The sequence below is a fragment of the Amblyraja radiata genome, chromosome 20, assembly GCF_010909765.2.
Source record: "Amblyraja radiata isolate CabotCenter1 chromosome 20, sAmbRad1.1.pri, whole genome shotgun sequence".
Classification (NCBI taxonomy): domain Eukaryota; kingdom Metazoa; phylum Chordata; class Chondrichthyes; order Rajiformes; family Rajidae; genus Amblyraja; species Amblyraja radiata.
In genome coordinates, this window is record NC_045975.1 from 25,558,572 (window position 1) to 25,580,507 (window position 21,936).

Sequence of the window (21,936 nt, forward strand, 5' to 3'; positions counted from 1 at the left end):
AAGCATCTTAATATCCAATTAATTTTGGTTCTTGTAACGAGATATAAGCAGGATTCAAGGATTCAGATCAATGAATGGAGAAAGCACATGCTGAAGAGCATTTAATAAAGCAAAATACAAGTAAAACACAGAAAAACTATCAACGATCAATAAAGTAACAGTACAATAAAGCATCAATACAAAATAACAGGTCTGGCACCCCTCTGAGTATTCGATTCTCATGTCTCGCTGTCACCAAGCTCATTCTCTCCCTCTCCCTCTACCTCTCTGGAGAAGTGCTTTTCGTCTCCCTGAAGGTGAAGCTTATGCTCTAATGGTAGAAGCATGTATTTGTATAATAATTCTTATCTCCAAGAACAACAGGTGATTATGTGTCAAACTAGCTATCATCCTTGGTACCACAGTGGCGTGAGTTACATGTCTGATCAGATGCCAAACTAGTTTTGGATGTCTCTGGGAAAGCAAAGCTTATCTTACTGCCCTCGCAGGTATCCTCATAATTTACTGGTCCCTTTAAATTAGCCTAAGCATTCTTTGAAAACATCTACTTGTTTTCCTAAACAGGGTTTGAAATGCGGTGCTGCTAATTTAGCTGACAACTCAATTTTAGCTGACATAGTCTGTTTAACCCTTACATTACAGTTCTCTAATTTACTCTTCTCATTTCTTTGTCCCATTTTAATAGCTTCACGGTGTCAAACCCTCACTTGGAACCAGCAGTAAAGGGTTGGAAATAGATGATGAAGAAGATGATGATATACCGACAGACAAAGACGGACCCACCTTCACAGATTACAGAAGCAGTGGGGCCATTATTGGAGAGCTGAACTGTCTAACCCAGCAAAGGATGGAAGTAACTGTTACTTGTGAAACTGTAGCACAGGTTAGGAACAAACCCTTCACTGGTACTACTAATGATCATTTAAAGCGCATCATTTTAAATAGAAATTAATTAATGGGATACATTGGAGGAAAGATATACATAGATAGTTATCCATCCAAAAGTAAAACCCACGCGGTCACGGGGAGAACGTACAAATACCGTACATACAGCATGCGTAGTCGGGATCGAACCCAAGTCTCCGGCGCTGCAAGTGCTGTAAGGCAGCATCTCTGCCACTGTGACGCCTTAATACATAAGGAATGCAAATAATTTGATTTTTTTTTACAATGAGTTGTGGATGTTTTATCTTTAATATTTAACCTTTAATATTTTTACCATTAAAGTGGCCTCAAAATTGTGCACTTAATTGGTGTGGAATTGGGGAGGAAAAGTTATCCATTGCATTAATATTAGGACAGTTCCAATAAACTAGATAACTGATATTTCATTCTCTTCATGGAAGCATATTTACCCCCTAGCTGAATTCTATGCTTAAAAGGAAATCATATTGCAGACCGACAATATATTTTAGCTGCCTCAGAAGTTGAGGTGCAAATAACAAATAACAAAATAACAAATCATTCCGATCAATCTGATGGAGTAATTGAATTAAAAACATATTAACTAATTGCCTGCTTTTGCAATCTGCTCAAAATCTCTGATCAGCAGGGTCTAAAGTTAGATCTTGACACTACCCTTTGTTGAACATCATGTAGCTAAATGACAAGATTAAAAAGATGGAAGGTGTGAGACAAAAGGATTGAAGAGTTGCAAATGGTGAAGCTAGAGGAAAGAATGTAGATGGAAGGGAAGGGCGAGGAGAGAAATAGGTGTGAGTCAAGTTAGGGCACAGGGGAGGGGGGAGGGAGAAAAGTGAGGGAGGGAAGCTCCCCCCCCTCCCTCCCTCCCCCCCCCCCCCCCCCCCCCCCCACCCCTACTGCTCTCCTGTGCCCTGTCTGGACCTGCCGTTCCTCTCCTCCAGCTTTTTTCTTCCCCCACCACCACCACCACACATTGAGTCTGAGGAAGAGTCCTGGCCAGAAATGTGATCTATCCATGTTCTCCAGAGATGCTGCCTAAGTTACTCCAGCACTTTGTGTCTTCTTCTATGGGTAACCCAGTTCTGAATCTAGACCACCAGGTCACCATGGATCTCATGAATCATAACCTTCTGGATCAGCCAACCATGAGGGAGTTCAGTAAATGCCTGACTAAAGTCAATGTAGACAACATCTATGCCCTAAATATATCAATCAGCTTTGACACCACCTCAAAAATCTCAAATTTGTAAGACATGACTGAGACAACCATGCTTACTGTTCCTAATTAGCCCATTCTCTTCCAAATGTAAATCATTTTACTACACCCAATATATCATCATCTAATTTTTCATAGGCTTTAAGTAAACATACTTTCAAATTGAGTAAAATAAAAAGGTTGAAGCAAACTTTATGTAGGCAAAATATATACAATTTGCAATCTTGTGGCTATATGAACCTTCAATGTTCCTTCTCGCTCCAATATGTCTTTACACAAGTAAGTCTAAAAGTAAAATCACAACATATATCAGTTAATGTAAAACATCTCTAGATTTATTTTTTAGCAAATAATGCTTAATTTTCTTCATACTAACATTTCTTTAGACACAGTTTATTACTTTTATTCCTTGTTTAGACTTGTTACATCTCCATTGATGACCTCTTTGAAGCTTTTGATGTCTTCTCTGAATATCCCTCTCTTGAATATAAAATTTGGTTGGCATTGGGTATCCGTACTGCTGTTACTATCATGCTAGAAGATATTACATATCAGGTAACTATGTTTCTAGTCTTTAAAAAGCATAGAGCACCTCTCAGGTAATTATATTTATTCCTTGAAAATATTTAGTAATTTCACCAAGCCTGCACTTTGACCAGACATTATCTTCAAACAGAACATGGATCAGATTTAGATACAACACTATTGCATCAATTCTTTGACTCTTCATGACTAATTTGACAGAGTAGCATATGACCAAGAAAGTAATTGATGAATCCAGCATTTTTGATGAAATGCGATCGACTTTTGCTTTTAAGAATGGCTCACAGAAACAATATTTGTGATTTGCGCAATTTGCAAAATAAAGAGAATAATCTCACCGTGTAACACTTGTTTGGAAAAATTGAATCACATTTTCCCGTTTTAAAAATATCAGGACACTTAGATGGAATCAGCTTGGTATAGTGCTTCTTTTACAGCAGCTGAACTATTAAAAGGCTCTAAGGTCATTCTTCAGTGAGTTGAACCTTGTACTAGTTTTGGAAACAGCGACAGTAAACAGTCTCTGATAATACTGGGTAAGCTGCTTGAACATTTCTACAGTTGGAACGATGTTGCTGTGGGCTTTGTGCTGATCCTATAGATAGGATGACACAGAAGCTGAATATAGTTCAAGTTCAAGTGAGTTTATTGTCATGTGTCCCTGTATAGGACAATGAAATTCTTGCTTTGCTTAAGCACACAGAAATGCATTTACTACAAAACAGATAAATGTGTCCATATACCATGATATAAATATATACACACATGAATAAATAAACTGGTAGTGCAAATAACAGAAAGTTATATGTGGTGATCCTGAAGGAGAGGACAGTGATTGGGCTCATGCGTTTAGAATTTAGTTCCCAGTTTGTGTGGGAAAACATGCTGCTTCTTCAACTGTCTAAGGTGAAAAGTATCCAATATTTAAAGTTTTTGAGGACATATGTAACAAGAATATGTTACAGACCAATGTCAGTCACACTGAACCCTGAGGTTCCAGGTAATTCTGAGTATTAAAGGTGAAACTTTATAATTGTTTTATCATGTAAGCAATGATAATATATCATATTTGAATGGTCCAAAGTAACCAACTTTGCTTTAATTTTAATTTTGCTTGGCCTAAAACCCCTCCGACGATTTAATTAAACTTTTCATTGTATGAAATCCCTCTGTGGACTTGCTCCATTGCTGTAACATTTTCAATTTGTGCAGCCCATTATCAAATGGTGGTGTTACATTCACAACTAAACTTATACAGTAGTGTTTTTTTCGATAGGACATTGCTAGGTGAGAAGAGAATGAACTCAAAGAAAGGAGCAGAGATATAAATAGGTAGGTCTGGTTCTGGTGAGAGGGAGAAATGGTGGAGGATAGAAAAGAGAGAGATAAACTGTTAAGGGAGAGGGCAAATGGAAGGACAGAAGGGGGGAGAAGGGGCAAGAAGGCAAAGGGAGGAGAATCCTTTCATCTTTCCTCAACTTTTTCCCTCCCTCCTCTGCCCCACTTTATTTTGCCCCCTCTTTCCTTCCTATCCTGTCCCTTTCTCCCATTTGCTGTCCCTTAAACCATATTTTTCACTCGCCCAATCTCCTTGTCCACTTTTTCTACCTGCTTCTTTATTCCAGACACTTTTCTTACCTTCTACCATCTACAGGTCTTTCCTCGTCCTCTCTCCACTCTTCACGTTTTTCCTTTTGCTTCACCTCTCTATGGACATTCTTTCTCGTTGCCTCTTTCTTCTCACTCTCTCAGACCCTCTGCCCTTCTCCATTCTCTCCCAATGTCTCCCCATCTCTCCCTTTCCTTTTTGCTCTCCCCATTCATTCCTTTTCTCCACCTACTCTCTACCTGTCTCCATTTTCTCTCCCCAATTCCACTATCTCTTCCCCATCTCTCTTCCCTCCCCTCATTTTCTCTCCGCACCTTCACCCATTTCTTCTCTTCCTGCAATCATTTTCTACACTTCCCAACTCTCTCTGCTCTTCCCTACACTTGTGTTCCCTTTTACACACCCTCTCACTCCTTGCCCACTTGCGCCCCTTCAGATTCTTATTCCTTACAGCTCTCTTAACTGTTCTTCACCCTCCCTTTTTATCATTTTTTCTCCCCATTGTCTCTTCCCTTGCTCATTCTTCCTCTCCTATTCATTTCACCTCTGTCTCTTACCTCTTCACTCCCTTTCTCTTCCCTTCCCCAACTATTTTTATCTTTACAATGCTAATTTTCATCTTTCCCCACTGTCCCTCTCTCCCTGTTCCTTATCTTCATTCGTAATTTCCTATTTTCTCAGTCTACCTCTCTTATCATCCCTCTCTCTTACTCACAAGTTCTATCTGTCTGTTTCTCGAGTGCTCCTGCTGCCCAACAGATTAAATGAAAAATAGGTTGGAGCTAAGTGGAATTACCTGCAATGCTGCAATCCTGTCTTTATTCGAGTTAATAGGGATACTTAGGGGAGCAGGAAGAAGTTGGGTGAGCAGGGTGCAGTGGATTCTGAGCTTTGAAGATAGGGAGTGTTTGTGCTGAGACGGAGGATGTCTATTTTCACATTTCCACAGACCCCCTGAGTGCTGTACTGGAGTACAATCTACATTGTGACTCAGGCGAGAGTACTACCAAATGCCTGGTAAGAAAGAAAATTATACAAAGTAGTAATCTATTTCTATGAGAATTCAATTATTTTAATTTTATTCTAGGGTTGGGCATATAACAGCATCTGTGCTTACCTGGTTCGTTCTTATATTGTGGATATAGAGAAAAACAACAAATTTGATCTTTATGATGGGACAGTAGAGGATGCATTTCTTGTTTATGGAAGTGCTGAGGATGTACAGTCACAGAAACAGTATGATGCTCCCTGTTATATTTCCAAAACGACACATCAGGTATAACCCATTTTTAAATATCAATAAGCATGGCAGAAAGTACAGTATTGTACTTTATTTGTGCAAAATTAGTAACTGTACAGAAATGTAACTGCTTCTCAGCTCTTATCTGATGCACAGAATACTAGGGAAGTAGTTTCTATTGTGGACATTGCTGAAGATACATGCTGCATTTTAATTGATATCCCTGTAATATTTTGTGACACATATTCTGTATTTGCCAATGTCTTGGATGAAAACTAATTAAGTGAAGATAGATTTTTATTATTTCATGACTTTTAGAAACAAATCTAAAGGCCCCAAAAATAGAAAAGTGCCTAATTTTTACCATAATCTTCCTCATAATCCATGGTCAGGTGGCCAGTGCCTATCTGTTCCGAGGATTGTAGGAGGACCTATTGCTTTTGTCATTCTCATGAGAACTCCAGAGCAACCAAAAATATTAGTAAGAAATATATCCCCGCAATCTTAATTTTTGTGTACATTCTCAGACCTCTTCAACGAACTCTTGAGATGACGTACACACACGTGATCCAAACATCTTCACCAAAATTGGTCTTTACACTATTTCATTCATCTAACATGACAATGCTTGCAAAATAAACTCATAAAGAGTATCATCATAATCATCATCATCATCGTTGAAAACATTAGCGACGCAGTGGTGCTGGTTTCCGACGGGCACGGTGACGGACGCACCACACATCTCTGTCCTCCATGCAGCTGGCAAGCTCCTCTTTTATCTCTACACATGCATCTTCCATCAACGTCCAGCATTGTCTTGATTAAAAGAGTACCTGATCAAATAAACGTCACAATATATTTGTCTACTTGTTGGAGGGATGTATTTCCGTTATTCCTTCTATCCAGAGATGCTGCCTGTCCCGCTGAGTTACTTCAGCATGTTGTGTCTATCTTTGTTGTAAACCAGCATCTGCAGTTTCTTCCTACACATTTCACTAAATTGATGTCTGGAATTAAGTTTTTGCGGTTGAACGGGTCGGGCCAATACCATTCGAATTTTGAAAAACCGAAGGTGATCTTGCATAACGTTTAAAGGGAGTTTAACAAGGTAGAAGATGTGATTATTTGCACTCATGAAGGAAGTTTTCTAAATAAATGATTGCTTGTTTAGAAAAGAAATTAAGAGGATTTTTTTCTTCCTGAGGGCTTGAGTCTTTGGAATTATCTACTCCAAGCAATAACAGATTCCTCAAACATATGAAAAGGAAGATAGATACTAGACAGTATCTAGACAGTAAATGTCCTTTGGAGACCAATGAATGAATAATGGGAAATAAATAAAACAGATATTTTGAACAAATATTTTGTATCTGTGTTCACAGACAAAAATACTTAAGGTATTCCAATAAAAGAGAATTCAAAGCCATAAAGGGAGATAGAAATAATTCAATATCTATTACAAGAGAAAACTAATGGGACTAAAGGCTAACAGGTTACATAGTGAAAGAAGTATTGCAAAAAATGTGTTGGTTGTGATCTTTCCAAATCGGCTTGAAAACTAAATGAAACTTCCTTAATTAAAAAAAAAAAAATAGACCAGATAGCCTGATAACTGTCATTGAGAAAATATATGGATCCATCATTAAGGAAGTAGTAGCAGAACGCTGGGAATACTAGCAGTATCTATATGGTTTAATGAAATAAAAATAGTGTTTGATAAATTTACTCAAGTTCGTTGAGGAGATAACAACCAGGGTGGATAAAAAAGGAACCAGTGGATGAAGTATATTTGTATTTCCTAATTTGTAGAATGTGTATTTGAATTTAGAATTTCTTTGCTGAAACTTTCTTTGGCATTGCTTAACAGATGTTTACTTTTCTGCGATAATCTTAGGTGCTGGGATTGGCTAATATAAATAAAGTGTTGGTTGTCGGTGCAGGAATGAGACATTTCGATGAGTGCAATGGTGGCCCATGCCCTCAACATTCATCACCATCAAAATCTGGTAAGCAATATATTCCAATTTATCTTCATCAGTTGGCTGGCAAAATGATGAAATGTTAATAATGCCTCTCTGATATCATAATAGTTTAGCAAATTTCCCCATCTTTACATAATAAAGGAATGGAGAGTGAAGCCGAGGTTTTCACCTAACATGATGCCCTAGGCTTTGCACAAGTGGTCAACATGTGGCACAATGCTTGAAGCTTTGCATGGCCTTCAAGACTGGAAGCTTCACTACTAACTTCCACCCTTTCCTCACATTCACCTGGATTATCTCTGACACCTCTCCCCTTTCTGTCTCTCTGTCTCCATCACTGGGGACAGACTATCAACCTACTGACACCCAGAGTTATCTGGACTACACTTACTCCCACTCTCCCACTTGCAAAAACACTATTCCCTACTCCCAATTTCTCCTTCTCCGCAATATCTGCTCCCAAGATGAGGCTTTCCATTCTATTCTAGGACAACTGAGATTCCTCTTTCTTCAGTAAATGTGGTTGCCCCCATTTTGTTATAGATGAATACCTCACCTGTGCCTCCTCTGTGACCCGTAGTTCTCCTCTTGCTTAACCCCCACCACCCCCCCCCCCCCCCCCCCCCCAGACGGATCAACAATAGAGTTCCTCTGGTCGTTGCCTTTCATCCCACAAGCTTTCATTTTCAACATATCAACAACATTTCCGTCACCTCCAATGCAATCCCTCCACCTGTCACATCTTTCCAGCTCCACTCCTTTCCGTCTTCAAGAGACCGCTCCCTCAGCAATTCCTTGGTTCACTCATCCCTTCCCACCCAAACCATCCCCTATCCAGATCCTTACCCCTGCAACTGTAGGAGATATAACACTTGTCCCCATACCTCCTCCCTCTCCTCCATCCAGGGGCACCAGCAATCCTTCCAGGTGCAATGGAGGTTCCTTTGCATCTCCGCTAATGTTTTCGACTGCATCTGGTGTACCCAATGTCGCCCCCTGTACATTGGCGAGACCCAGCGTAGAGTCAGCAACAGTCTGGCTTTTGTGCTCTAGTTTAGGAATGATTACATTTATTTTTTCAGGATGCTTTCAAGGTAACAATATATTGGAGAACCAACAAGATTATCAATTGTGTCAATATTCAAACTAAGAGAATATTTCTGAAACAATATCTGTTGTATGATCTAATTTAGTGTTAAGTATGTTTGATGCTTTGATTTCCTTCCCATAGTGGAATGATGAGAACTGCACACACTAGCCTGACCTAACAAAAAATTCAGTTCTTATATTTTTGCTTGTGCGTAGTCCAGCTAGAAATAGGGGTTGGGGGATAAGGAGTGAGGAGCAGTTTTGGGGGCTGGTTGTTGCTGGAGGGGGTTTGGGAGGAGGCAGTGATGGTAGTGATACTGCCGTCTTCATCCATAACATCAGTAGATTTGGTTTTGCCTGGGACTGTGATTGTTATTCTGTTCGAATGGAGCAAACTCAAGATACTCGCTGGGTTAGCATTAACATGCCAGAGGATTGCAGGTAAATGCAGATAATAGATTTGTGGAGACTTTCAATTGAATTATAATGACAAAGCATGAATTTCCAAGAAGTTGACGATAATTTTAATTTTGTTATTTTCTGTTTCAGCATCAAAATCAGCACGTTATACAGAGTCCTACAGTGCCAGCCAGATGGAGATCCACACTGTGGTATACTATTACATAGAGAACTATATTTTGATTGTCAAAGAACTACTTTACTTGACGTAATCTAGCGGTTTTGTTTTACTTTCTGCACACTCCCCTTCCGATTTTACTTCTATTAATTTTAATGGAATGGAAAATCGTGGGATATAAATTTCAGAATAGAATAAATTCGACTTAAGGTTTATTTCATTAACCTCACAGCAAAATCATAGCAGAATTAATGCTGCACATAGAGGTGTCCAGTATGAGCAGGAAGTGCACTTGGAAGGAATTAAAATGTAAAATATGTACATACAGCCATAACCAACATAATCTCATGCATAATATCCATCATTATCTATAATGGAGGATTTTGGGTCATTCAATCATCATCATCAGCACCATCATCGTTGAAAACATCAACGAGCACGGTGCCTTACAATGCTATGTACGACAGTGATCGCAACTTCTACTGAAGTGTGGATGACCGTTGGCTCACTAGGAGCTCACCCGCCCTTTGACATGTCTTGTTTTTGGTCCTGCTGGGGGTCCACAGCCCCCTCCTCACCTGGCAAACCAGGTAGGGGAGATGGTTTATTCGCCGACTACCCGACCATGGAGCAGGTAGCACGGGATTACATGGTACCCTTGGCGGGCCTTTTTCCAATCCCCAGCTTTATCTCGCTTCCAGCCAGATGCATGTTTACCCCCTATATGATTGTCAATTTACTCCCCAATCATTGCTAGTCTTTGATTACAAACCTTTGTTCATCTCCTCGTGCCAATCTTCGTGCTTCCAAATTAGTAATGATTTTCTCATATTCATCTTGTGAGCTAGAAATTAGCTGAGTGCTGACCACCATTACTGAATGTTCCATCCACTACTGATCCCCACCTCCCAAATGCTGACTTCTGAGTATCTACTTGAAGGACGTTGGATGACTTGAACAACACAGCAGTAGCTTGGATAAGGTCAGGCAGGCCCTTTGATTCATACCAAAGCAACCCTCATGCAAGAGTCAACACTAAAATTTAGTGCACCTCTATTTTAGGGTATCTGAACACTCAAAGCCTTGGTTTAACATGTTATCCAAAATATGGCTACATCACATATCCACAGCTATAATTCTACCTCTAAATGCTTTTCCTTAAAACTAAAATATATGAAAGGAACTACTTTACGAGCTATCTTTGTTGTTACATTATTTGAAAGACCAAACATATAACAAAAGGTTATAAATGTCTTCTTCTAATCTCATTAGGATACCACATTCAGCAAATTGACACAACCATCATCAATGCTGTTCCCTCGAATGGAAGGAGGCCGCCTCCAAACTTCCACATCAATTGCCAATGTAAAGCTATTTTGACTGAAGAAAGCTTTTAACTTTCTGATTCTGTATTATAAGAGTCCTATGCCATTTCATATTATTCTCACAATGTGCTTAAAATGAACATTTGAGCAATAAAAAGTTTATATTCATATTTATTATATAAACACATTTTTAGTTCTACTGAGACAAATCTTTGTCTATTTTATCTTCGGTGGGGTCACTGTATGTAAATGTTATTTATGTGTTTGAAGCCTATGCACGGATATTACTGTCTACAACTATCTAATGCATTACATTAAGTAATGGTACTACTTTCTATACATAAAAAATGAAAAAAAAAAAATGTGTCTGTTAAACATTATTTAGTCAAGGTGTATGGGGATAACACCATCAGAAAGATCCCCTTCAAGTCATACACTATTCTAACTTGGAAATATTTTGCCACTTCTTTATCATTGGATTAAAATCCTGATATTGGTGTTGGTTTATTATTGTCAGCTGTACTGAGATGTAGTGAAATGCTTTGTTTATATGCAGAATATATTGTTATAGCATTATAGTGTTACAGTTATAGAGAAAGGCCAGATAAAAAAGTGCAAGGTCCATAATGAGGTAGGTTGGAAGATTGGGAAGACTTTGCTTATGGGAAAACTATACAGTATTCTGATAACAGTAGAGAAGTTGTTCCCGAAGTTGGTGGTATATACTTTCAAACTTTTGTATCTTCTGCCTGACGGGAGAAGAGGGAATGATTAGGGTATAAAGGGCCCTTGATTTTGTTGGCTGTTTTCCCAAAGTAGCGTGAAATGTGGATGGAGTAAATTTGGGAGGGAAACCGAAAACTGAAAATTTTGAGTAAATTTGGTGGTGGTGATGCTGAGGCTGCTTTCTATGGAGGACTGGGCTACATCCACAACTGCAATTTCTTGTAGTCTTGGGCAGTGTTGTTGTCAAATCAAGCTATGATGCATTCAGATAAGGTGCTTTCTCCAATACATCTGTAGAAGTTGGTAAGACATGTTAGAAACATACTGAACTTTAGTCAGAGTAATTACAGGAGTTGATGTGCTGTCTTGGCCGTGGCTTCAATGTGGTTGGTTTAAGATAAATTGTCGGTGATATTCATACTGAGGAACTTGAAGCTGTCGACCATCTCTACTTGAATACCATTGAAGCTGAAGCTGACTGGGGCATATGCATCACCTCGCTTCCTGAATAATAATAATAATAATAGCTCTGTTGTCTTACTGAGGTAGAGGTTGTTGTGTTGACACAAATTATGATGATTTATCTTTCTCCTTCCAATACTTCGTCTCGTCATTGTTTGGGATCTAGCCCACTATAGTGGTGTCATCTGCAAACTTGAAGATGGATGTAGAGAAGAACTTGGCCATACCGTCATGAGTATATAGGGAGTATAATATAATGAGCCAAGAATGAATCCTTGAGGGGCACCAGTGTTAAGAATTAATGTGGAGATTGTTTTGTCCTATCCTCACAGATTTTAGTCTTTGGGTCAGGAAGTAGATCCAATTGCAAAGTGGGCCGCTGACTAAAGCTCCAGGATCTGGAGATGAGTTTGGTTAGGATTATTGTGTTGAAGGTGGAATTATAGTCGATAGATAAGAATCTGATGTAGGTGTCCTTGGTGTCTTGATGTTCTAGTGATGGGGATAGAGCCAGCAAGATGGTGCCTGCCATGGACCTGTTACGACAGTGGACAAACCACAAAGGCTGTCTGGGAAGCTGTTAATGTCCAGTCTCTCAAGGTACTTCATGATGGTGGATGGCCGAGCAATTGGATGGAAATCATTAAGTCACGCTACCTTGCTTTCTTTTGGATGACAGTGATCATTTTGTTGGCATCTCAGAATGGAGTGAAGAGAAGTAGCAAATGTCTGAATAGTCCTACCATTGGTCTCTGCAAGTCCTGAGGACATGGCTGCACTCTCCAGCTTAGTTTAGAGATACAGGGTGGAAGCAAGCTCTTCAGCCCACTTAGTCTGTGCTGACCAATGATCAACCGTACACTGGTTCTATCCTACACACTAGGGACAATTTACAGAAGTCAATTAACCTACAAACCTGCACACCTTTGGAATGTGGGAGGAACATCTGGAGAAAATTGGAACACCTGGAGAAAACCCATGAGGTCACAGAGAGAACATACAAACTTTGTACAGACAGCACCCATAGCCAGGATTGAACCTGGGTCTCTGGCACTAAGGCAGCAACTGTACCATTGTGACACTGCTGCCCCAAGGCCAGTTGCTATTCACAGGTTAAACTCTCTGGAAAGCTAATCTGGCATCTGTTACTGTAACTGTGAATACAGGTGCACCAGAGGCTATTGGAGTGGATGATGTCGTTCCACTTCCGTTCAAAGCGAGCATAGAATGCATTGAGTTTGTCAGGGACGGACATGTTGTTGCCTGTGATACCACCTGACGTCCATTTGTAGCCTTGTATGATGGATGGGTGACCATGTGGTTACCCTGGAACTTTAGTTTGGTCTGGAATTGTACCATACCATCTCCCAAACCTTGTTTCCAATAATACCTGGTAAAAATGTGTCTGTGCATGATAGATGTCAAAAGGACTAGCTTAGCTGTAATAATTCATGGATCCATTTGTTGTTGATGTTAAGGTAGACTTTTGATCAAATGTACCAATAAATTGTATTAATGAATTTGAGGTTAATCATGGTCAAAAGGAAATCTCTCCAAAAGCAGGAGTTGAACAAGACAAGGAGATATTTTTGTCAAACATCACCACAAGGGCAGGAGATCACTACATTAGTATGTTGAATATTTACTTTCCAATTCTAGACATGCCTTGAGACAAACTGGCTCAATGGAGTCCCAAACTGTTCCAATTCAAACTTGGAAATGTTCTATATGGCCAGGTATTGTATTGTATTGTATTGTATATTAACGACCACCTAGAAAACTTCCCAAGTGTGTCCTGTTCAAACAGGGACAAGTCCAATTTGGTTATTTACTACTCACCAAATTTCTTTTGATCATCAACAAAGAGATGGAACGTGCCATGATAGTGCGGTGAAGCAACGCTTAAACATTAATAACATACATACAGGCAGTTTGGATATCACCAGAACAATAAATTGCAAGTTTCCCTCTTTGTTAAACACATTCCTGACTAGGAAAATATCTGCTCCTTCATCGTTGCCAAGTCTACATTTTATATGTTGTTGGAGTTTCATCATTGGATGGGCTGCACTCAGTTTAAGAAGGTACAGTGCCCTCCATAATGTTTGGGACAAAGACCCATCATTTATTTATTTGCCTCTGTTCTCCACAATTTGAAATTTGTAATAGAAAAAAAATCACATGTGGTTAAAGTGCACATTGTTAGATTTTAATAAAGGCAATTTTTATACATTTTGGTTTCACCATGTAGAAATCACAGCAGTGTTTATACATAGCCCCCCCCCCCCCCCCATTTCAGGGCACCATAATGTTTGGGACACAGCAATGTAATGTAAATTAAAGTAGTCATGTTTATTATTTTGTTGCATATCCTTTGCATGTCATGACTGCTTGAAGTCTGTAATTCATGGACATCACCAGTTGCTGGGTGCCTTCTCTGGTGACGCTCTGCCAGGCCTGTATTGCAGCCATCTTTAACGTTTTGGGGGCTAGTCTCCTTCAGTTTTCTCTTCAGCATATAAAAGGCATGCTCAATTGGGTTCAGATCGGGTGATTGACGGCCACTCAAGAATTTACCATTTTTTTGCTTTGAAAAACTCATTTGTTTCTTCAACAGTATGTTTGGGATCATTGTCTTGCTGTAGAATGAATGAATGAATGAATGAATGAATGAATGAATGAATGAATGAATGAATGAATAAGTTTATAGGCCAAGTATTCAAATTCAAGGAATTTGCCTTGCTGCTCCGCCCACAAGTGTCAACGACATACAGTGACAGTTAGGAATGACACATAAAACATTAAACATTAACAAAACATTATTGATTAAACGTGATACGTAAATATGTGAACCGCCGGCCAATGAGTTTTGAGGCATTTGTTTGAACTTAAGCAGATATGATGTGTTAATACATGTCAGAATTCATTATCCTACTACCATCAGCAGTTGTATCATCAATGAAGATAAGTGAGCCAGTACCTTCCAGCAGCCATACATGCCCAGGCCATAACACCCCCACCACCGCATTTCACAGATGAGGTGGTATGCTTTGGATCATGGGCAGTTCCTTCTCTCCTTCATACTGTGCTTTTGCCATGACTCTGATATAAGTTAATCTTTATCTCATCTGTCCACAAGACCTTTTTCCAGAACTGTGGTTGCTCTTTTAAGTATTTCTTGGAAAACTGTAACCTGACCATCCTATTTTTGCGGCTAACCAGTGGTTTGCATCTTGCAGAGTAGCCTCTGTATTTCTGTTCATGAAGTCTTCTGTGGACAGTGGTCATTGACAAAAGTATAAGAAATTAAGTGAACGAGCTTGAGGCTCAGTTAGAAATTGTCAACTATGATGTGGGAATTACAGAGACATGGCTGCAAGAGGATCAGGGCTGGGAACTGAAAATTCAGGGGTATACGTAGTAACGAAAAGATAGACAGGTGGGCAGAGGGGGTGGGGTAGCTCTGTTGGTAAGGAATGAAATTCAGTCCCTTGCTAGGGGTGACATTGCGAGGAGATGTAGAGTCAGTATGGATAGAACTGAGGAATGTAGAGTCAGTGTGGATAAAACTGTAAGACCCTAATGAGAGTTATCTACAGGCCCCCAAACAGTAGCCTGGATATAGGGTGCAAGTTGAATCAAGAGTTAAAATTGACATGTCGCAAAGGTAATGCTATGGTGGTTATGGGAGATTTCAACATGCAGGTAGACTGGGAAAATCAGGTTGGTACTGGACCCCAAGAAAGGGAGTTTGTGGAGTGCCTCTGAGATGGATTCTGAGGGCAGCTTGAACTGGAGTCTACCAGGGAGAAGGCAATTCTGGATTTAGTGGTGTGTAATGAACTGGATTTGATAAGGTAAAGGAGCCATTAGAAGATAGTGACCATAATATTATACGTTTTAATCTACAATTTGAGAGGGAGAAGGGAAAATCGGAAGTGTCAGTAATACAATTAAGCAAAGGGGACTATGGAGCCATGAAGGAGGAGCTGGCCAAAGTTAACTGGAAAGAGATTCTAGCAGGGATGACAGTGGAACAACAATGGTAGGTATTTCTGGGAATAATACAGAAGATGCAGGATCAATTCATTCCAAAGAGGAAGAAAGATTCTAAGGGCAGTAAGATGTGACCGTGGTTGACAAGGGAAGTCAAGGACAGTGTAAAAATAAAAGAGAAGAAGTATAACAGCAAAGATGAGCGGGAAGCCAGAGGATTGGGAAACTTTTAAAGAGCAACAGAAGATAACTAAAAAGGCAATACTGGGAGAAAAGATGAGGTATGAAGGTAAGTTAGCCAAGAATATAAAGGATAGTAAAAGCTTCTTTAGGTTTGTGAAGAGGAAAAAATTAGTTAAGACCAAAGTTGGACCCTTGAAGACAGAAACAGGTGAATGTATTATGGGGAACAAGGAAATGGCAGACGAGTTGAACAGGTGCTTTGTACCTGTCTTCACTAAGGAAGACACATACAATCTCCCAGATGTACTAGTGGCCAGAGGACCTAGTACATCTGGTCTACCCAATACCTAGGAAATGGTATTGGGTAGACTGATGGGACTGAAGGCTGATAAATCCCCAGGGCTTGATGGTCTGGATCCCAGGGTACTTAAGGAAGTGGCTCTAGAAATTGTGGACGCATTGGTGATCATTTTCCAATGTTCTATAGACTCACGATCAGCTAATGTCAGCCTGACATCGGTGGTGGGGAAGATGCTGAAGTCAATTATAAAAGATGAAATAGCGGCACATTTGGATAGCAGTAACTAGACCAGTCCGAGTCAGCCTGGATTTACGAAGGGGTAATCATGCTTGACTAATCTGGAATTCTTTGAAGTAACTAGGAAAATGGACAAGGGAGAGCCAGTGGATGTAGTGTATCTGGGCTTTCAGAAAGCCTTTGATATGCTCCCACATAGGAGATTAGTGGGCAAAATTAGAGCCCATGGTATGGGGGGTAGGGTACTGACATGGATAGAAAATTGGTTGGCAGTCAGGAAACAAAGAGTAGGGATTAACGGGTCCCTTTCAGGATGGCAGGCAGCGACTAGTGGAGTACCGCAAGGCTCGGTGCTGGGACCGCAGCTATTTACAATATAGATGAATGACTTAGATGAAGGGATTAAAAGTAACATTAGAAAATTTGCAGATTACACAAAGCTGGGTGGCAGTGTGGACTGTGAGGAGGATGCTATGAGGATGCTGGGTGATTTGGACAGGTTGGGAGAGTGGGCAGATGCATGGTAAATGCAGTTTAATGTGGATAAATGTGAAGTTATCCAATTTGGTGGCAAGAACAGGAAGGCAGATTATTATCTGAATGGTGTCAAGTTAGGAAAAGGGGAAGTACAACGAGAACTGGGTGTCCTTGTTCATCAGTCATTGAAAGTAAGCATGCAGGTACAGCAGGCAGTGAAGAAAGCAAATGGCATGTTGGCCTTCATAACAAGATGAGTTGAGTATAGGAGCAAAGATATCCTTCTGCAGTTGTACAGGGCCCTAGTGAGATCATACCTGGAGTATTATGTGCAGCTTTGGTCTCCAAATTTGAGGAAAGATATTCTTGCTATTGAGGGAGTGCAGAGTAGGTTCACAAGGTTATTTCCTGGGATGGCGGGACTATTATATGATGAAAGAATGGAGCGACTGGGCTTGTATAGGAATTTAGAAGGACGAGAGGTTCTCTTATTGAAACATAAGATTATTACGGGAGTGGACATGCTAGAGGCAGGAAACACGTTCCTGATGTTGGGGGAGTCCAGAACCAGGGGCCACAGTTTAAGAATAATGGGTAGGCCATTTAGAACGAAGATGAAGAAAATCTTTTTCACCGAGAGAGTTGTGAATCTGTGGAATTCTCTGCCTCAGAAGGCAGAGTTTGATAGAGCTCTTAAAGATAGCAAAGTCAAGGAATATGGGAAGAAAGCAGGAACGGGGTACTGATTGTGGATGGTCAGCCATGATCACAGTGAATGGTGGGTGGTGCTGGCTCGGAGGGCCGAATGGCCTATTCCTGCACCTATTGTCACACTTGACTCCTGAAGCGTTTCTGATCAGTCGGACAGGTGTTTGGGGATTTTTCTTTATTATAGAAAGAATTTTTCTGTCATCAGCTGTGGAGGTCTACCGTGGCCTGCCAGTCCCTTTGTGATTAGTAAGCTCACCAGTGCTCTATTTCTTCTTAATAATGTTCCAAACAATTGATTTTGGTAAACCTAAGGTTTGGCTGACGTCTCTAGGAGTTTTATTCTTATTTCTCAGTCTCATCATAGCTTCTTTGACTTTCATTGGCACAACTTTGGTCCTCATGTTGATAAACAGCAATAAAAGTTTCCAAAGGTGATGGAAAGACTGGAGGAAAGACTCGGTGCTGAGAGCTCTATTATACCTGCATTTAAACACACCTGAGCAAGTACAAACACCTGTGAAGCCATGTGTCCCAAACATTATGGTGCCTTAAAATGAGAGGACTTTGTATAAACACAGCTGTAATTTCTACATGGTGAAACAAAAATGTATTAAAAAAAAATAAAAAATCTGACAATGTGCACTCAGATACATATGATTTTTTCTATTACAAATCTCAAATTGTGGAGTGCAGAGGCAAATAAATAAATGATGGGTCTTTGTCCCAAACATTATGGAGGGCACTGTAGCTCACCACAGTCTTCTCAAGAGCAATTAGAAAAATATAATAAATACTAGCCTTGCCAATATCTGTGGCCTGTAACCAAATGTGAAAAGAAAGAGTTACTTTTATCCCAATTAATGAGCTCGTGAAAAAAAAGCAACTATAGTTGAAGGGCATCATCATCTTTTAGCTCCAACCATCAAAACTGGCAATTACGTTGACCGAATATGAGTTAAACCAGCTGTTTCAACATCATGATCCCATGAACAGAACAGAAGCTGAGTAATCTCTGACTAGTGTTTCCACATTCAGACCACTGGAGTATTGGCTTTTTTATACATTGTTTCTCGTGAGCAATAGCTGTCAATATCTATCGCAGTGTTTCCACTTTGAAAGAAATTACCCGAAATTCGGGAAATTCTGGTTGTCTTCGGGTAATATTAGGGAAATTGAATAATTTCGGGAAATTTACGCATCCGGCCCGCGAAGGGGTCTAAAGGTAATACACACAGCACTGCCGGTTTGGCTCTCAAAGGTTTAAACAGAGCGCTGTCAGTTTAATGCGTGGGAATTGAAACAAAGAGCTGTCGGCTGTAGCACTATGGGTTCTAAATATAGGCTGCAGCGCTATGGGCTTTAAACATAGCGCTATGGCCACAGCGCTATGGGTCACAGACTGTTCGGGGAAATTCTCGTATAACATTGTCTTTGGAATTCTCTTTCTCAGTGGAAGTTGAGCCTTTGATTATTTTTCAGGCAGTTATAGAATTCTGGATAAGCCTAGTGATGAAACATTACCAGTGGGCGGTGGGATTGCAGTTACATTGGGATTGGCCTTGATTTTACAGAACGGTGGGTCTGCTCTAGGGGCTGAGAGGGAGGGGTGGAGAGAGGGAGAAGGGAGGGAGAGAGGGAGAAGGAGGGAATGAGAGGGAGGGGGATCAAGAGAGGGAGGGAATAAGAGAGGGAGGGAGAGAAAAAAGGGAGAGAGAGGGGGAGGGGGAGAGGGAATGAGGGAGAGAGGGAGGGACGAAGAGGGGGCGGGAAAGCGAGAGTGGGAGGAAAGGGAGAGGGAGCGAGGGAGGGAAAGGGGGAGGGAGGGAGTGAGAGCGAGAGGGAGGGAGAGAGAGCAGAGACTGAGACACATGAGAGCAGGTTCCAAAAACGAAGACAACGAACGCTGTTGGAGGCAACGAAAGCTGCCATGCATAACACTGTACAAGTGAGTAACAGAAGCAGGCAGATACGGTGTACATAGATCTGTTTTGCCTTGTTCTTCTTTGTGTTGTTAAAGTGTGCCCACAAAAATAAACCCAACAAATAGCACGCAGGAAGCATTTTTTTACATTTCAGGAAATACCATCAAATTCCAGGAATATTTGGGACCACTGAAGGACATTTTTTTGAGGTGTGGAAGCACTGATCTATCGCCCCTTCATGCACAGGTTGTAAGTGTAAAGGGCCTGTCCCACTTTGGCGATTTTTTAGGCGACTACAGGCGACTAGGCTGTCGCCACATGGTCGCCGGGGTATCGCCTGTATGGTCGTGAGTAGTCTCAGTAGCCCAAAGAGTCGTAGCGTCTTTTTGGGCACCACTGGATTTTCAACAGAGACAGTCGGTGACAGTGGGTTTGACGTCAATAAGCGTAGCTTGACTTCTCCTGATGTAGGTGCTGTCGTAATTGTCGCCAGGTTAACATAGGTTGTCGCCGGGTTAACGTAGGTTGTCGCCGGTGCTGGCTTTGTTATTTTGTTGTTGTTAAAGTAATGATTCTAATTCAAATTTTATGACGAAGAGGGTCCAGTCGCCGGTTTTTCGGCGACCTGCTACGACTATGATAGTCGCCAGCAGTCACCTAAAAATAGCCCTAGTGGGACAGGCCCTTAAGTTGCACCCGAGTGTTAAGCAAGAAATCCAGGCAAACACTCTCCCAAAGGAGCATTGCAGAGTTGAGGATAATGTAGAAATTCAGTCATATGGTCATAAATGCTGTCCAATCGAATTTGTGCATTACAATCCTAGTTTTAATCAGCCAATTATTTTTGATCATGCTCCATTATTTGAAGTTGTATTGGTAGCTCCCATATACATATGGGATATAGATATAACTCGTGTACAGGGAATGCAAAGAGCATCGTCTATGATTATAGGGTGACTTCACGAAAGGTCCCTGGAGCGTAAATCCCCACTCACGTGACCGAAAATTTTAACTGGGGGACAAGCGTCACTTCCGGTACATGTTAGTGAATGGGAAAACACGCACTTTCACACCCGTTAAAAACATCGAAAACGGCCAGTTTTTGAGCTGCAATTAACTGTACCAGTCGGGGTGACCGTGAGGCACAGCTACCTAAATTTACAGTTAAAAAAAAGATAGAAACTAAGGTAAATGCAAGAGGGAGCTGAAGGGGCCAAAAAGGCGGAGGTTGATTCCCGACATTTTTCGTGGAGATGTAAAGTTCCAAAATATCGGGAATTATCGCGTTTGCTCGCTGCATTTCATCAAAAGTGGCATTATTGACTTTGTTATCTTTATTCATTTGTTATATGAAAAGTATTAAAAGTTAGAAACCCGTCAGTAAAATTGCAAAATCGCCCATGGTTCTCGGGTGGGTTTTAACATGCAAAATGAACACGCTTCTGAAGCTCCATTTACCATTTAAATAATCGTAAACTATCAATGCGTTTGTAAATCAATTTTACTCAGATGCAAGCTTACGATTATTTAAATGGTAAATGGAGCTTCAGAAGCGTGTTCATTTTGCATGTTAAAACCCACCCGAGAACCATGGGCGATTTTGCAATTTTACTGACGGGTTTCTAACTTTTAATACTTTTCATCTAACAAATGAATAAAGATAACAAAGTCAATAATGCCACTTTTGATGAAATGCAGCGAGCAAACGCGATAATTCCCGATATTTTGGAACTTTACATCTCCACGAAAAATGTCCGCAATCAACTTCCGCCTTTTTGGCCCCTTCAGCTCCCTCTTGTATTTACCTTAGTTTCTATCTTTTTTTTGGACTGTAAATTTAGGTAGCTGTTCCTCATGGTCACCCCGACTGGCTCCGTAAATTGCAGCTCAAAAACTGTCCGTTTTCGATGTTTTTAACGGGTGTGAAAGTGCGTGTTTTCCCATCCACTAACATGTACCGGAAGTGACGCTTGTCCCCCAGTTAAAAATTTCGGTCACGTGAGTGGGGATTTACGCTCCAGTGACCTTTCGTGAAATCACCCTATGCGCAATTCGAAGCTTCCTGAGAATTATAAGTAGAAACAAAGAAGTGCAGAAACTGGTTAATGCACAAAATTATAAGCACATAATTGCAATGTCACCATGTGGAACACAGATAGGTCTTACAATCGCTTTGTATCTATTAGACATCACTAGGAACACAAAGCACTGGAATAACTCAGCAGGTCAACCAGCATTTCTGGAGAGCAGGGATGGATCGGTGATGTTTCGGGTCGGGACGCTTCCGCACACGTGGGTCGCGCTCCACGGATTGGCTGGCCGTGAACACAATCCCGCCCCTCTGTTACGCCCCGCCCACACTGCCCGTCCGGCCAATCGCTCGTCTCCGTTTACCTGTGTGACGAGCAGACGCAGC

At 40.8% G+C, this 21,936-nt stretch overlaps 1 protein-coding gene across 1 annotated transcript in view; it reads left to right on the top strand.

Moving 5' to 3' along the window:
* LOC116984405 (sodium/hydrogen exchanger 10-like) overlaps positions 1–11,020 on the top strand; it is a 147,787-nt gene extending 136,767 nt beyond the window's left edge. Inside the window, exons 17-22 of the mRNA XM_033038559.1 lie at positions 686–883; positions 2,558–2,695; positions 5,380–5,568; positions 7,427–7,538; positions 9,153–9,214; positions 10,453–11,020. Of these exons, the coding sequence (XP_032894450.1) occupies positions 686–883; positions 2,558–2,695; positions 5,380–5,568; positions 7,427–7,538; positions 9,153–9,214; positions 10,453–10,560 (807 nt within the window). The 3' untranslated portion in view covers positions 10,561–11,020. The remainder of the gene's footprint in view (positions 1–685; positions 884–2,557; positions 2,696–5,379; positions 5,569–7,426; positions 7,539–9,152; positions 9,215–10,452) is intronic.
* The last annotated feature ends 10,916 nt before the right edge of the window (positions 11,021–21,936 follow it).